General features: G+C 37.0%; 1 protein-coding gene across 1 annotated transcript; it reads left to right on the top strand.

Moving 5' to 3' along the window:
• Window positions 1-2,239: 2,239 nt before the first annotated feature.
• On the top strand, window positions 2,240-2,671 carry LOC149829319 (disease resistance protein Roq1-like). Its single transcript, XM_090017249.1, has one exon. The coding sequence runs from the start codon at window positions 2,240-2,242 to the stop codon at window positions 2,669-2,671; it is 432 nt and encodes a 143-aa protein (XP_089873375.1).
• Window positions 2,672-17,918: the final 15,247 nt, after the last annotated feature.

The raw sequence follows: 17,918 nt of genomic DNA, 5'->3' as shown, positions 1-17,918 counted from the left end.
CCTGACAACGTAAAACTCAATTTGCCTTACCCCTTGACCCCATAGAGTTACAGCACTTCGGCTTACACAAAGAGTGATGCCCATGGGATTTGAACCTAGACCACCTGCCAAGCAGCCTAGGCCCCATACCAGTGCTTCAAACCTCTTTGGGGCTTGAAGTCCATTTTATGAATTTCCAAAAGAAGCCGACGATATTTAACAGAAACCACTATACAAATAAATGGTTTGACTTGGATCCAACTAACCGAAGACCAATCTGTATCCATCTTTAGTTTGACCAAATTAAAAACCCAATTTATAACACTAAGAGGGCCTTATTTAACAGTGGAAAAGAAAAATATCAGCTAGATGTCATTTGTAATTGTAATTAGTGGGATTTAGGATTGATATTAGCACAAATTCATCCTTCTGTCTAGGTGCATTTGACATCATGGATATTTTTCTTTTCGCATCAAAACATTTTTTATTATTTAGTGCCTACAGATTTATCAACTATGACCTTTTTGTAGTCATCAGGGGGGTTTGATCCAGCGGACCGTCCGTGGGACGCAAAATGCACGCCCACAGAAACATGGGATGCATGGAGGGGCAGGACAGCACGTCTTGCAGACAACATTTCACAGACCCAAGGTATTCTGCCCTCCCCCCTGGAACAAGGGATGACAATACGAGACAGGACAACTTAAAAAAAAAAGAGAGCAACCGAGCTGTTCTCATCCAACACTGTACATGGACAGGATCATAGGCGGAGCAAATAGTTTGATTTGTCCATATGAAATAGATTTTTATTAATAATTGTAGTCATTTTTTATTTTATCTCAAAAGAAAATTTCTGGGGGCGTGCATTTTGCGCCCCCCAAACCCTAGACTATCACACCAAATTTTTTTTTTGGCTATGCCCCTGGACAGGACACCATGTCCTTGCCATTCCCTGTCCCGGAATCAAACGGGTATAATCATATGCTATTTAACTTAAAATATTAGTTACATGCTTAGGACTAGAGTATGAATCAAGATTTTCATAATTCTTTTTTTTTTCCCTTAAATCTATCCATATGGAAATGATCCACACACTTGGTTTTAAAAGGACCGGCTCTATGCATAAACACTGTTTTTTAAGGCTTGAAAACTGATAGTTCAGAATTTTTTAAATATTCAAGCATACAAAAATCATGTTTTTATTGAAAAGGCATGATCTAACAGTAGATTTCTAGCAAATGGATGGTGTTGAATGTTTCTGCAGTGTTGGAATTGCAAAAAAAATATCGGAAATGCCTAGTTCACACTCTAGTTTTCATATTCTAGCGACTATATATACATGGGTTAATATTTGGTGCTATTGAAGACACTGAATTATATAAAACTATTGAGCTGGAAAATATGGGTTCAAACTTTATCAACTCAATCTGATCCAATGTATATGAATACATGATGGTTGTTTTCTAAGGATCAAAACCTTGGGTCATGTTATTTTGATCAAAAATATGATTTTTTGAGTCATGAAATTTTATTGCATTATGGACCGTTAATTTTTGAAGCCCTTAAAAAACCTACTTACGTGTCACCATCATATGATTTAAAACACATTTTCCATTAAACAAAACTTGTAGATCATATCCATAGGATTTAATTTTCAAAAAATATCCAAAACCTATGATTTCCAACTCAATAGTTGTATATAATTCGGTGCCTCCAATGACACCAAATATATATATATATATATATATATATATATATATATATATATATATATATACACGTGTGTGTGTGTGCGTGTGGATTTCTTTAAAAAAGAAGTGCAGTCGACCAAAACTAGGGTACTGAGTCTATTGATTACTGTGACAACAATTATCTAGACTTGGGGTCCAAACTTTTATATGATCTGCAGGATGCTCGTTCTTGACACGTTGAATGTGTACTCGATATTGTTTAAAAGTAGAAATTAGAAGATTATAAAACAAGCCGTACCAAAAACATAGTCTGTTAGCTTGAACATCCTAAAACTGAGACCAAACCAAAGGGCAGAAGCTTCTTACTTTTGAATATTGATGCATTCATTGACCAATTGGCTGATACAATTGTCATACGATCATATAATTATCCAAGTATATTCGCCATCTCATGACTCGAGAATTGATTCATCCATTGTGAAATTCTTTACAAATCACCAAAATTGTTTACGCAAATGGACTCATGACAATGAATTGATATAAACCACCAGATTGGTTTCCTTCCAGAGATGATATATGAGTGCATTTACAACCAAATCTATAAGATGTTTGATGCCAGTAGCTTCATTACAGACATCAGGGAAACATCCAAGCAACACGAAGGACTGCTCTCTTTACAGAGGAAGCTTGTTCGTGAGATCTTAAAATCTGATGATATATACATAGCTAATGTCAGTAGTGGCAAGGTTGAGATACAGAAAAGATTTCCTAGCAAGAAGGTGCTTATTGTTCTTGATGATGTAGATCATGAAGATAAACTTAAAGCATTGGCTGGAGAGCTTGATCGGTTTGGTGAATGGAGTAGGATTGTCATCACAACGAGAGATGAACATGTCCTAAATGTGTACAAAGTAAAGAAAGTGTTCATCTACCGGCCTAAAAAGCTGAATCCTACTGAATCACTTGAACTCTTTACTTATCATGCTTTCCGAAGAAAATAACCAATTGATGAAGTCTGTCTGGACCTATCCAAAGAAGTTGTTTCAGTTGCTGGTAGACTTCCATTAACACTTCATGTGCTTTGCTCACATTTGTTTGACAAAGACACACCCTACAAGGATGAGGGTCAATAGCGGGGACTTTTGTCACCGCTAGTGCTCTCTTTGTCGTTGCTATAAATCTATAATGGCAACAAAAAATGGCCATCTAGTTTTGGCTACTGTTGAGTAATAACGACAACATTTATAGGTCGCCATTAAAGGGTACGCCCCAACAGCGGCGACTTAGCTTATAATAGCAACTAGCTTGTATAACGGCGACTTTAAGTCACCGTTATTGACAAAAAAGTACCTCATCTTTAAATGTCAGTCCAACTTTCCCACCGCAGTAGGACGAGGTTGAATTTGTAAGAAGATATAAGTGCCTATAAGCATAAGATTGCATGAAAAAAAAGACTTGACAAATTTTGAAATATATGATTGCTTAAGAAAGAGACCATGTGAAAAACAAACTTTTCTTGAAAATGCCTGGGCTACTGGACTAAAATGATCATTTAGAAATTATTTTTTTCAAAATGTGAAAAACAAACTTTTCTTGAAAATGCTTGAGCTATTTGTGCGCTCGCCTGATTGGTAGGAAATTCTTTGGTAGGACCTAATATCTAACTATCTAAGTTCATAAAATCCTAAGATATGAGGGGGTAAGACTTACCTAATGAGACAATTGAGTTCTTAAAAACTATGTAAATAAAATATGTTAGTAACATACAATTAATGAATGAAATACTCATGGAATAGTACATAAAAATGTGCATTGGGAGATAAAGGGCAATACAACGAAATTTTTGAACATGCATGCAAGTTCAAAATATGCATAGATTGCATGGAATATGCATGAAGTTTACATACAACTTCTATGCATGAAAGATGAATGCATAAAATGACATGATTTTTTTTATGTTGGTCTAGAGCTCTTAAGATAATGACATCAAAGATCATACCCTTTGCTTTTAACCCTTTATTTTGATGTTTTGTTTATTATTACTTCTTTTTACTTTTGATGCTTCTCAATTTTTCCAAAATGTCAAGTATAAAACGTACAAGAGGAAGCACTCATATACATTCTCTCCTTAACAAAACATAAAATCACAACTTCAGATTGTTTATGTAAAGCCCTGAAATTTTGAACCCATTATTTATGCGATCATTCAATTAATTGTGAGTCTTTGCATTGAGATTGACATTTAATATTGACGATTATTGCGTAATCATGGAAATTAGATCTTAAAATGGTCAAAATTTTGTTTGGATGAGACACGTTGCGATTTGGGGACATAGTAGCAACTTTTGAGAATGTTAATAGCTTTTTAGGCAAAGGACATGCTTAGAATTCTTGATAAAGGCAGAGGTTGTTTTTTGGCATAGGGGTATATGCCTATTATTTGTTGAAAAGCTTTGGTTTTTGGAGAAATGGCACAATAGCAATTTGGTTTCAGCCCAAAGGCAGTTTGGGTATAAAATGAACATGTTGGATATACGTTTTTGATAGGGGTATCATGGTTATTTTGGTTGAACACTTGTCCTTCTGGTGGGTGCCAAGTGGCCTCACCTGCCTTGAGGTTTAGCCACGTTAACCCTCCCTTAATTATATTTTTATTTTTAATTAACCATTCCCCCTTAAGCCTCTCTCTCAGCCTCACCTGCATGCCCCCTCTTCACCCTCTTCATTGTTCTCCTCTCCCATACCTTCACTCAATTCCTTCCTCTTCTCCTCTCACGCTTCTGTTGTGATTGCAGCAAAAAGGAGGGGCTACAACTTGTATAACCTGCATTATAGAGGAGTTCTTCTTTGTGGCAAAGTTTTTTTGGTGCCTTGGGAGCTTTTCCCACGATGTTGAGCTTAAGAAGCCTTTTGGATGGTGCTAGCAAGGGATTGATTTGGTGTTTTGGGTGATTTATCGAGGTATGGTTCAAAACTCCGTGTTTTGCTTGCTAGCATGCAACATGTGAGTAGATATCATGCTTAAGATTTGAGAACCATGTATAGAAGATGTTGATTTTGGGGAAATCATGTGAGGGTGTTTTGGTTTTGAGATAATAGCATGATTAATCATGATTTTCATGTTTATTTCATGAGTTTTAGCATGATGTGTGATGATATGACTATCCTACCTGTTTTAGAGCTTCTTGAATTATAATTATTGAGGAATATCCATGCTAGCATATTGATTTTGTGATTGCAATAGGATGGGTAATTATTCAAGGCTTTCATATGATGATTTTAACATTATTATGTGTTATTCATTGAAACTTTGTTGAATCATTTTGAGACACCCCTAGGAGTATTGGGGTGGATTTTCAATTAAGTTGAGTGCTCGAACCCTTGAGATTTTTGAGTTTTGAGAGAGAAAACCTAAGTTGGTGATTGTCAGGGTTCAACTTTTGCAGTGCACGGGGTCGACACCCTGTGTTTTGGCATGTTTTGGTTGGCCCCAATGGTGAACCTCTGGGATTCAGGAGTCGATCCTTACACCCTTGCGGTTGCTAGTGCCAATCCCTATAGGATGTAGGTCGGCTTCCATTAGGGAGAGTCAACCCCTCCAGAGGGTGGGTCAACCCTTGTTAGGTCAGGGTTAACCCCTACAATGGTTGAGTCAACCCCTGCTGAGTGTGAGTCGACTCCTATAGTTGATGAGTTAACACTTGTTTTGCTAGGGTCGACTTCTGCAAAGTGAGGGTGAACTTTGCAGGGAGAGGGTAGACTCTTGAGTAGCATGTTTGCATTTTCTCGGTGGTTTTGGTTCAGGTTGGGGTCATTAAGCCTGGGTATTGATGGAACAAACCCGGAAACAATTGTGGAGAAGATCAATAGGACCTAATCTTGCTCTAACTTAGGATTTTGAGCTAAAAGACATTGATTCGAGATGTATTGGTCCAAGAGAAACCCAATTTGTGTAAGAATGCATAGGTTGCAGCGTTGATGCTTGGATTTTTCGCTATTTCTATATGAGATGTTGCATGTGTGGCAATATATGATTGAGATGAATGGTGTTTGTGTATGACTAGCTCATATTTGAGGTGTTGAACCTACTATGATTGGATTTTTGAATAATGAGGGTAATGACCTTACGTATAGGATGTTACATGAGACTTGTTGGGTGTTGACCCCGGTGTCGTACTTGTATGATGTGTATGGGATTCGTCTTGGTGCCATGATGGTACATTGAGTGTTTGATTTATGTAGCTATCGTAAGTGTATGATGTGTGTTGGTCTTATGTTAGTGTCATAGTGGTACACTATGAGTTGGATTTATGTCAGTGTCGTGATGGTACGTTAAGATTTGGCTCTATGTTGGTATGATTGTGGTACAATGCGAGTTTGGCTTTACACTGAAGTTGTGGTGGTATGTTATATTTTAGCCCGATGCTCGTACCTAGAAATGTATGTTGGGTGATAGTTTGATGTTGGTACCATGAGGGTACATTATGTTGTGAAAAGAAGGATTGTGTTTAACTTGGGAGTTTGTTGAGGGTAGACACCTCTTGTGATCTTTTTGATCTGTGTTGGGTGTTGATATGTGGCATCAAGCATGTATCTTAAGTTGGCCTTTTTGTTGAGTATCGTTGTGTATGCCATGTCTTGGCTTAGTCAAGTACCATGTGGTACTTTATGGTGTTTTGTTGTCTGTACCTGAGAGTGTGTAGACGTTGTTCTTGTGTCTCATACTTGAGGACTACTATGAGCTTTGACCTAGGGTGTTAGTATCTACAGGGTACGTTGTTTTGTTGGTTATATGTCATTTTTTGCGGTGGTAGTTGTGTCATGGCTAATATGTTGGTACCGTGACAGTATGATATATGAAGCGCTAGTTCGGGCTATCTTAACCACAAGAATATGATACATGGATCTATTTTATGCTATAGTTGTGAGGTTGTGTCAATTGGATTGGACCACCATATGCTAGTGAGCATTTATTGGATCATCTTCCCCTTGATTAGGATGATTTGTACTCGCTTATATATGCTTTGAGTAGGGAAGTCTATGTTTAGATTATTATGGAGTTAACCATTGAATTTTAGAATGATGGATTTGGGTCGATACCTGTGTATGAGGGTCGACTCTCAGCTTGTGCTGTGTAGCCTATGGGTCGACCCCTGGGATGACAGGACCGATACATCTTATGTTTTCTTGATATATTGAATGTGGTTGAAAGTCGACTCTTGAGAGTGAATGGTCGACTCTTCCCATATTAGGATTTGAGTTTTGATCATGATGAACTTTCCAATAGTTAAAAGCTTGTTGTGCTATATTTGTGATTCGTGTTGAGTGTTGGAACATACTGAGACATCAATGTTGTCTCATCCCTCTTTACTTTGACGTTTTCAGATGCTTAGTTGGCAGATAGATGAAACTATATGGTGGACTCAATGTCATTTGCTTAGCAAGATCTGGGACTGTTTCTGGGAGTTGTTTTGGGTGTTTGTACTCTGTTGTGTACATATGTGTTTTGTTAACTTATACATTATGAAATGAATGAAAAATATTTTTGTGACAAAGCTTGTGTGTAAATTGAAATAATTTGGGTTTTGACCTAATGCCAGAATGGTATGTTAGGATTGACTTAAGGTCATAAATGAAATGGTACGTGTGAACATAGTAATACTGACTCGTAGTTGGTGTCATAATGGTACGTAAAGAAAATGATGATTTTGCAATATGTGTAAAGTATTTAAATAATTGAGGTCTTGGTTTGAAACCCATGTTTTGAAAAAGGGTTTTAAAGGAAAAGACTTATGTTGTGCTTGCCTTTCCAAAAAGAAATTTTTAAAATAAGTTTTGAAAAAAAAAAATTGGTGTCACAACTTAGGAGCTTATCGAGAGTTTACAAGAGACGATTTTTTCTTCTATTGACATGCAAGATTGAAGAAGTGGATGATGATTGACACTAGAAATGAGACCCTTAGGTCTAAGATTCTCACGATGTATGCTTGGCACTATTGACTCATGATCTTCATCATATTATTTTTTTATGCATCTAACAAAAAAAATGTATTAATGCATGCGACTTTTGAGTAATGAGCGAGGGAGAATAAGTGAGCAATGCTTCGAGACCATGGTTCAAACTTATCCAACTCAAAATTTTATAAATTAATTACGAAAAATCAAATTTATATGTGCAAAAGTGTGCCTCTTTTATTATGATCCAATATGATTTTAGTCTATATTGACTCTGAAATTTAGTCATGTGAATCTGTTTTCTCCTTTTTGAGGTTATCATAGGCCAGGAAAATCAACTTGGATCCTTTGTTATTTTTCTTATAGATCCTGATATAAACTCAAAGATGACTAGTCATAGGTGTTCTTAGTTAGAATCTATAGTATTGGACTGCCATAATGAGTCATACAAAGGCTAAAACTCTATATGTTGCCAAGCTAAGATAACACCCAAAGAAATTTTTGTTGCCCCTAGAGAAGAGAAGATAGTAAAGATAAGTCCAAGTATACCCTAAGCCACGTAGGCTCTTCATGGTTTTCCCCAACCAACAACATCACCATGTCCTCACTTTAACACTTTTTTTTTTGTTCACACTTTTCTCTCATTTTCTTTTCACACGTGGTCTCTTTTGGCTCTTTTTTATTTTCCTTTTCATGTGTGACCGCTTTGGCTCTTTCCACCTCTCAAACCATTGTTACCTGAACCTAAGATGGACTAATAACGTCCACATAAACATCTCACATTTTGCCCTGTTTGGCTTTTTTTACCTCTCTTATTTGACAATTGGTGAGGTCCACAAAAGGTTAATGACTTGAGATTTTCTGAGATCGACTAAAGGAAGCCGAGAATCAAGACCAATCAAAAAGTGTCTTTAGCTTGATTTTAAGCTCATAGAGTTAGTCACCAAAGTATGTCATATGTGGTCTTATAATGGTCTATAGGATGGTTAACCTAAATTCCAACATTCATCTTTCCAAGCTTTTATTTAGGGATACAATGATTTGGATAACTCCTCCTCACTGCCATTTTACCATTTTTTATGATAACCTATCCATTTGGATTTTGATTTCATTGACATCATTCATAACCAACCTTCATAAGAAAACATTTTTCTCAAGACTTTTGGGTTGTCTTTCAAATTTTCAAAATTGACCTAATATTGGGAAATAAACCTTTTAAATGCATGGCATTGATTGAATCAAAAGAGTTTCATGTAAGATTTGTCTAACAATATATTATCCTTTATAATTTGGATGCCCGATAACTTTCATTAAAAACCAAGTCATTGGCTCGAAATGATTGCCCAATAATATCACTCACCCTTTGACATGCATAGACTCTACTAGGTTTCTAACAATTTACACGCACCAGGGGATGACTTCTCAAGCACTAACTCAAAAGAAATTGTAATTGATGGGTAAGAATGACTATATCAAATGTTTATGATTCAATCATGCAATTTTTCTTATGACAAAATAGAAATTATATGAGCTTATGAATTTGTTCCTTTTAAGCTTGGACCTAGAAAGTGATTTGTTTAATGAAGTTTGAAAAAGAGAAGTAACCACTTTTTGGGGCATTTTAGAAATTTCTTCTTTTTCTGGATTTTGGATAAAAACCAAATACATTAATGAAAAAGAGGGTCAACACGAACTCTTAATTCTCATCCTTATACATAAGAAAGTTTCGAGAAAAAAGTTGTGGCATCCTAAAAAAGGAAACTAAAAATATTTGAACATTTTTTATTCTACTATTTCTTATAATTTAAAAAAAATTATTTGTTTTTCATATAACTATTTACAAGATTGAGGTTTAACTCAATTACTTGGGTTTGGGCATGACAACCCGGTCGTTCATTTATAGGTGATCCATGTTCTACCCTGATTGTTGATGAAGTTTCTCCAATCACAATAGGCTTGTATAAAGAACATACTAAAAAAAAATACATCCAAATCCAAAAGATTGGATCTAACCAAGATTTTTGGCTCACTAGACTCTTGAGCTACCATAGGAGAAAATTCATTGTTTGGTATTAATCCAAGTTATTAAGAAGAGAGTTGAGATAGTTCGAGACATCAGTCGATCCTTGGCTTTCCATAATTTGCATACGAGGACCCCTGTTAAATCTTTCTTGTGTGAAATTGATGAGGTTTCAATCTACTTGGAAGATGTTTTTCAATCCAAACTTTTTCCATTATATGTTAAACATTTCGAATTTGATCTTATACTACTCCGAGTCAAGTCCTTTATGCTCAAATGTCCCATGTGGGGCTTTATCATAGTATTTATATTTCTTTTGCTTTCTTAATTTTATGCATTTTGTGCCAGGAAATATGGATATTTAAATGCTCTTGAATCTTTTGTTCAGGGGCTAACCCCGTCTTCATCTTCATCTTCCAATATTGCCCCTTTAGAAACTCAATATATGGGTTATTTGTCTTTCTTTCCTTAATTTCTCTTTCAAAAATCAACCATGGATCACGATTATTTGGAGGAGGGAGTGGTCTTGGCTTGTATTCTTGGTTCATCTTCTATAACTCCTTTATGAACGAAATGACTTGTTCTTCACTAGGAAATTTATGCTTTTATTGCTCCACCCACTCCTCATACTCAGCTTACACTCTTATTGCTCATGGGTGTGCATGAAGCAGGACATTCCAATCGAGAAACAATGGAGGTTCAAGATCTTGATGAGGGTCTTCTCATTTTTTATCACTTGTTTCATCCCTATAACCGGTGCCCCATGGGTATTTTTATTCTAGCATCCTTTGGTCTTCCTCTTGGTCCACTCCGAGGTCCTAAGATATGGCATCTTCTAATTAGAATTCCAAATCTTGAGGATTACAACCACAAAAAGGTCTTGCAAGCTGAGTAGATTATCCTTGAACATCTCTATAACAACCTCTATGACATCTTTCATGGGCCTATCTTCATGTTGATCATAGAAAGGTAACTGGATCACCCATTTCTTCTTTCATCGTAGAGATGATAGGTATATCTTCTTTAAAAAAAAAATCGATTATAGGGGCTCATGACTTCTCATACTATAGTGAAAGAACTTAAGGATTATGTGGACATAAGTTTATAGTTAACTTTTTCAAGCATGGTCAGGACAAAGCAAACATGGGGAGGTGGAGTGACTTTCTCTTCTTGACTTGACTGACTTTTTTTTCCTTGAACCAACCATAGTGATAGGTATCAAGGTCCACTTTGAAATGACTTACATATCTTCCAGCTCTACATAGATTTGTGGTATAACCAACATATTAGACTGTTTTTCTTGAGAAAATATTATTTGGCATGGGCTATGCACTTTTTGAATGGCCCCAATAGTATAAACTTGTTGATGACCAAGAAAAGGGTTTTGATATAATACGTGAAACTTGTATAACTTTGAAGAACTCTTGTAATGCGATAAGTTTAATCATGTTTAATTGCAATCTAAACTACAAAACTTTTGTTAAGGACCGACAAAAAATGGTGAACTTCTTTTATTGGGTCCATTTAGGATTGTATTGCCCTTGCTCCCAAGTTTGTTGTGGGTTGCATGACTTTGTGGTTTTTTTTATCAAGTTTTGAGATTACTCAAATTGGTTTTAATCACGTCCCGACCTTTTTTATCTAACAATATTACTTGGTGATTGGATTTATAATTCTTTGGTTAATTGTCCTTTTCCGACCCAATCTTAAGAATCATACCTTCATAAAGGCCTCTTTCAATTTCCATCTCAACCCAACTGGCATGATCAACTAACTCAGAAAAGCTCTTAATATCTTTGACGGTCAAAAGATCTTTCAAGTGTTGTGCAAAATTTTCCAAGATGATGGTTAAGGCATATGGTTTTGTTATGAGATCTTTCAATCTTATTGCATATCGATCTCCATATGTGTATGAAATCATACACACTTTAGTCTTCATTTTGCTTAAAGTCATATAAATGACTCACAGTAGGAAGTACATCTATCTTGTGCATGAACCTTTATAAGAATAAATTCATTATATCATTAAAAAATTTTATCTATTGAGGGTTTACGGTGGTAAACAAAACAAAGACATTACCTTTTAAGCTTCTTAGAAACCAACAAATCAAACCTCCATCATTATTTTTATGTTTATAGCAATCACTCAAGAACATGGTCAAATGGGTCCTTGGATCTCCTGTCTTGTTAAACTCGATGAATTTTCTTGAGACATTATCAATCATTTCATCATATTTCTTTAAGATAAAATCATCCACGGTATAGTTCTATCTCCCAACTTGGTTATCACAGACTTATTGATTTAACTCCCTAACCATATTTTCCAATTTTCCATCTTTTGATCTTGATAATAAGGTTATGTATGGACCCATAATGAAGTCTATGATTGATGACGGGACCTTGGAATAGCAAATCTGAGTTTGCTCTTGTTTTTTTTTTTTTAATCAATTTTTCTTGTCCTATCTGTTGGGGTTAAAACGGACGTACCGGGTCTCCCCACAAGTGCGAATCGATGAAAACAATAAAGCAATGACAGTGGAAGAAATTAAAACCATAAAAAACAAACCAACAATATAAACAAAAACAACACACAACGATTTACGTGGTTCCCTCTCAACTGAGGTACGTCCACGACAACCAATAGGTCAACAACTTCCACTATATTCAAACAAAGATTACAAAGTGGCCAAAAGGCATAAGCCTTACAAACACACAAGGTGTAACAAAATTAACGAGAGGATATACCTCACTGAAGAACAAAAAACGAATGATCTAAAGAATCAGTTTGATGAAGTTGTCCTAAAAGAAGTGCAACAACACTTCTTGCTTTATTCTCACTGCACCCCTTCGGTGCCCCAAAAGAGTTTTTCTCCCTTTCCTGATTTTCGCTCTCTTCCTGGAGCGACTCAGATTTCTCTCTCATCCATCTCTTAAATAGAGGATGAGACTCGCATTAAATACGGAAGACTAAACGCCTTGCACAACTTATGATGCACCTGAAGCGCCTTATTACAAATCGCTATCCAGCGATACCCACAAATCGCTATCCAGCGATACCACAAATCATCATCCAACTGAAGCACATAACGCTAATCACAAATCGTTATGCAACTAAAGGCACTCACCACAAATCGTCATCGACAAATTGCTGAACCTCAAACTCTGAACAGTTGAATCGTTATTCAGCTGAGAGGACTTCTACAAATCGCTATCTAGCGAATACTCCAAATCATCCTCAAGAAGATCAAGCATCATGCTTAGAATTCCGCAGCGATACTGATTGTGCATCGAACTAATGGATCCCACAAAGGAGGGAAACCCAATAATTCTCTCCTTTCCAGACTTATGTGGAAACTTCTTCCATTCTTGCTAGGAATCGACACTTCTCATGCTTGTCATTGGGCAATGACTTAGTCAACATATCTGATGTATTGTCATCAGTATGCACTTTCTCTAGTTACAATATTTTTTTATTCAAGACATCTCGAATCTAGTGGTATCGAACATCAATATGTTTTGATCTTGAATGAAATAAGAAATTCTTACTCAAATGAATAGCACTCTGGCTATCACAATAAAGAACATACTCCTCTTGCTTCAAGCCCAACTCTTGCAAGAATTTTTTTACCCACAACAATGCCTTACTGACTTCTGTAATGGCGATGAACTCAACTTATGTAGTAGAGACATCTACACATTTATGTATTTTCGACTGTCATGCAACTGCTCCCCCTGTAAAAATAATCAAATACCCAAAAGTGGACTTTCTACTGTCTACATCACCAACCATATCAGAATTTGTGAACTGTTCAAGAATAGGTTCACCATTTCCAAAGCACAGACTCATCTTTGAAGTGCCATGAAGATACTTGAGAATCCATTTTACTGATGCCCAATATTCTTTTCCTGGATTTGACAGAAATTGACTAACAACTCCAACAACATGAGCTATGTCTGGTCGAGTACAGACCATAGCATACATCAATGAATCTATTGCTAAAGCATAAAGATTTTTTTGCATCTCGATTCCTTCTTCATCATTTGCAGGATATTATCTTGAGCTAAGTTTGAAATGGCCTGCAAGTGGGCAATTAACAGGCTTTGCTTGGTCCATGTTGAACCTCTCAATAACCTTTCTGATATACTTTTCTTGAGATAACCAGATCAACCCATGTGATCTGTCACGAACGATTCTCAACCCAAGAATCTGTTTTGCTGGACCTAAATCCTTTATGGCAAAGGTTTCACTTAGCTCCAACTTCAACTTGCTTATCTTGCTGATGTCTTGGCCCACAATCAATATATCATCCACATAAATCAAGAGAATGGTAAAATTACCATCTGAAAATTTCTTCACAAACACAGAGTGGTCTATGGAGGTTCTTGAATATCCATGCTCAGTCATAAAGGAATCAAACTTCTTATACCACTGCCTTGGTGCTTGCTTTAATCCATACAAACCCTTCTTCAACTTGCAGACTAAATGCTATTTACCCTTGTTAATGAAGCCCTCAGGTTGCTTCATATAAATTTATTCATCGAAGTCACCATGCAGAAATACAGTCTTCACATCATGTTGCTCAACTTCTAAATTCATGCTTGCAGCTATACCGAGTACAGTTCGGATGAAGGACATCTTCACAACTGGTGAGAAAATCTCATCAAAATCAGCTCTCTTCTTCTGAGCAAATCATTTTACAATAAGACATACCTTGTATATAGGTTGAGAGTTGTTTCCATCAGTCTTCTGCTTGAAGACCTATTGTTCTTCAACACCTTCTTCCCTTTAGGTGACTTTACCAGATCAAAGTTGTGATTCTCATGCAATGAATTCATCTCCTCTTTCATTGCCTTAAACCACTCAGATTCGTTTTCATCCTCCAAAACTTTTTCAAAAGTTTCTGGCTCACCTTGATCTATAATCATCACATACTCATTTGATGAGTATTTTCTGGATGTTTGTTTCTCTCTAGTGGATCTCTTTATCAGAGTTTGAGGAAGTGGCTCTTGGGGTGTTGGCTTCCCCTCAATTTCTAACTCAGCACTTCCTTCCTCTATATTATTATGGAGAGGTGACATCTCTTCCACAAAATCATGAACAACTGGTACATCTAGGGTATCTAAATCAACAAGATCACCTGTACTGGACTATGATAGCTCAGACTCACCAATGTCTTCAATGGTCTGATCTTCCAAGAAGACAACATCTCGACTTTTGACTACCTTGTTATCAACATGGTCATACAGTCTGTAGCCAAACTCTTCATGTCCATAGCCAAGGAATATGCACTGCTTGGCTGTTCAATCAAGCTTGAACCTTTCTTCCTTCGGAACATGAACAAATGATCTGCAGCCAAACACTCTTAAGTGTCCATAAAAAGGTTCTTTCCCTGTCCAAACTTTCTCTGGAACATCTCCCTTCAAGGGAATAGGCGGAGACAAGTTGATAAGATCAACTGTTATCCTCATTGCCTCACCCCAGAAAGATCTTGGCATTTAGAGTGTGACAACAAACATCTGACTCTCTCAATAATAGTGTGATTCATTCTCTCGGCAACCCATTCTATTGAGGTGTCATCCTTACAGTCCTTTCATGCTTGATGTCATGATTGGTGCAATACTGATTAAATGACCCAATGTATTTGCCACCATTATCCGAGCGAACACACTTCAACTGCCTGCCAGTTTCTCTTTCAGTCATGGCCTGAAAATGCTTGAATACATCTAGAACTTGGTTTTTAGTTCTTAGTGTATAAGCCCATACTTTCCTAGAATGATCATCAATGAAAGTCATGAAATATAATGCACCACCAAGTGTTTTGACCTTCAAAGGTCCACACACATCAGAATGTATAAGATCTAGAACGTGAGATTTTCTATATGCAATGCTTCTATGGAAGGAAACTCTATTCTGTTTACCATGGAAGCAATGAACACAAGGTTCCAAAGATGTACCTGTTGCACCCGCCAGAAGCTCTTTCTTGACCAGAACTTGCAACCCCTTCACGCTCATATGGCCAAGCCTTCTATACCATAACTCTATGAACAAGCCAGTCTCCACAACATTCACAACACACTTGCAGATCTTCGCTTGAAAAGTGTAAATGAAACGTGCCTTTGTTCCTCTGACTACCACCAAGGAACCCTTGGTTAACTTCCGCCTTCCATCACTGAAGGTGTTGTTGTAGCCCTCATCATCCAACTTTTCGGCAGAGATCAAATTCAGTCGAATGTTTGGTACATGCCTCACATCTTTCAGCAACAATTTGCAGTCAACGTTTGTTTCCAAGCAAATGTCACCTATGCCAATAATCTTTGACACATCTTCATTTTCCATTCGAACATTCCCAAAATCACCTTACGAATAGGAAGCGAAAAAATCGGCCTGTGAGGTAATATGAAATAAAGCTCCATAGTCAATCACCCAATCAGTCTCCTGACCGATCAAATTTATTTTGGGGTCATCACAAACAATCATGAGCTCTTCATCTATGACTATGACTGCGGCTGTAGCACCCTGCTTTTCTTCTAAGCTTTTCTCTCTGCTCTGCTCCTTGAACTTGAGCTTCCTGCACTCCCGCTTTATATGCCCCTTCTTGTGGCAATAATAACACTCGACGTCTTTCTTTGAGCTCAAGTATGAGTGACCTCTCGATTTGCCACGGTAGTGCGGAGCCTTGCTCTTACTCCTGCTTTTTTCTCTGTTTTCAATCACAAGCGCCTCGGAGGTAGAAGGACCTGCTGACTTTCTTCTGGTCTCTTCATTCAACAGACTGCTGGTAACTTGACTCATCGTTACCGTTCCATTAGGTACAAAGTTACTGACTGTGACCACCAAGGTTTCTCAAATATCATAAAGAGAACTAAGGAGCAACAAAGCTTCTAATTCATCATCAAAAGCGATTTTTATTGTGGTCAACTGATTCACAATGTTTTTTATCTCATTTAGATGTTTTGCAATAGAGTCACCCTCTTTATACTTGAGGTTCACAAGCTTTCGAAATAGAAAGACCTTATTCACTGTCGTTTTTCTTTCATAAAGACTCTCTAGTTTGGACCAAAAGACCATGCGCCGAAATTTCTGTGGATACATGATGAAAAACATTGTCATCTATCCACTGCCGAATAAAATCGACTACCTTTCGGTATAGCTTTCTCCATTCGCCGTCTTTCATTTCTTCTTGTTTGCCACTGACACCCTCAATGGGTCCATCCAAATCTTTACAAACCAAGAAGTCTTCCATTTTAGTTTTTCCATGTCATTCAGTTTGTGCCATTCAAACTGATCATACGTTCGACATTGTTTTCCATGACTTCACACACAAATATAAGAACCAAAGCTCTGATACCAGATGTTGGGGTTAAAACGGACGTATCGGATCTCCCCACAAGTGTGAATCGATAGAAACAATAAAGCAATGACAATGTAATAAATTAAAACCACAAAAAACAAACCAACAACGAAAACAAAAACAACACACAACGATTTATGTGGTTTCCTCTCAACTGAGGTACGACAACGACGATCAATAGGTCAACAACTTCCACTATCTTCAAACAAAGATTACAAAGTGGTCAAAAGATATAAGCCTTACAAACACAAAAAGTGTAACGAAATGAACGAGAAGATATACCTCACTGAAGAACAAAGAATGAATGATCTGAAGAACCAACTTGAGGAAACTGTCCTGAAAGAAGTGCAACAACACTTCTTGCTTTGTTGTCACCGCACCCTTCGGTGCCCTAAAAAAGTTTTTCTCTCTTTCCTGCTTTTCGCTCTTTTCCTAGAGCGACTCAGATTTCTCTCTCATCCATCCCTTAAATAGAGGACGAGACTCACATTAAATGCAGAAGACTAAATGTCTTGAACAACTTACGATGCGCCTGAAACACTTGATTACAAATCGCTATCCAGCGATACTATAAATCGCTATCCAGTGATAACCACAAATCATTATCCAGCGATACCACAAATTGTCATTCGGCTGAAGCACATAACGCTAACCACAAATCGCTATGCAGCTAAAGACACTCACCACAAATCCTCATCGACAAATCAACTCTGAACAACTGAATCACCATTCAACTGAGAGGACTTCTACAAATCGCTATCCAACGAATACTTCAAATCATCCTCGAAAAGATCAAGCGTCGTGCTTGGAATTTTGTAGTGATACTGACTCTGCATCGAACCAATGGATCCCACAAAGGAGGGAAACCCAACACTATCTATATCTTCTTGACATATCTCTCTTACTTATCCAAATCCATCT

The sequence above is a fragment of the Nuphar pumila genome, chromosome 9 (genome assembly GCF_984573655.1).
Source record: "Nuphar pumila chromosome 9, dmNupPumi1.hap1.1, whole genome shotgun sequence".
Classification (NCBI taxonomy): domain Eukaryota; kingdom Viridiplantae; phylum Streptophyta; class Magnoliopsida; order Nymphaeales; family Nymphaeaceae; genus Nuphar; species Nuphar pumila.
Note: the sequence above shows the minus strand (reverse complement) of the source record. Positions and strands in the feature narration are given on the sequence as shown.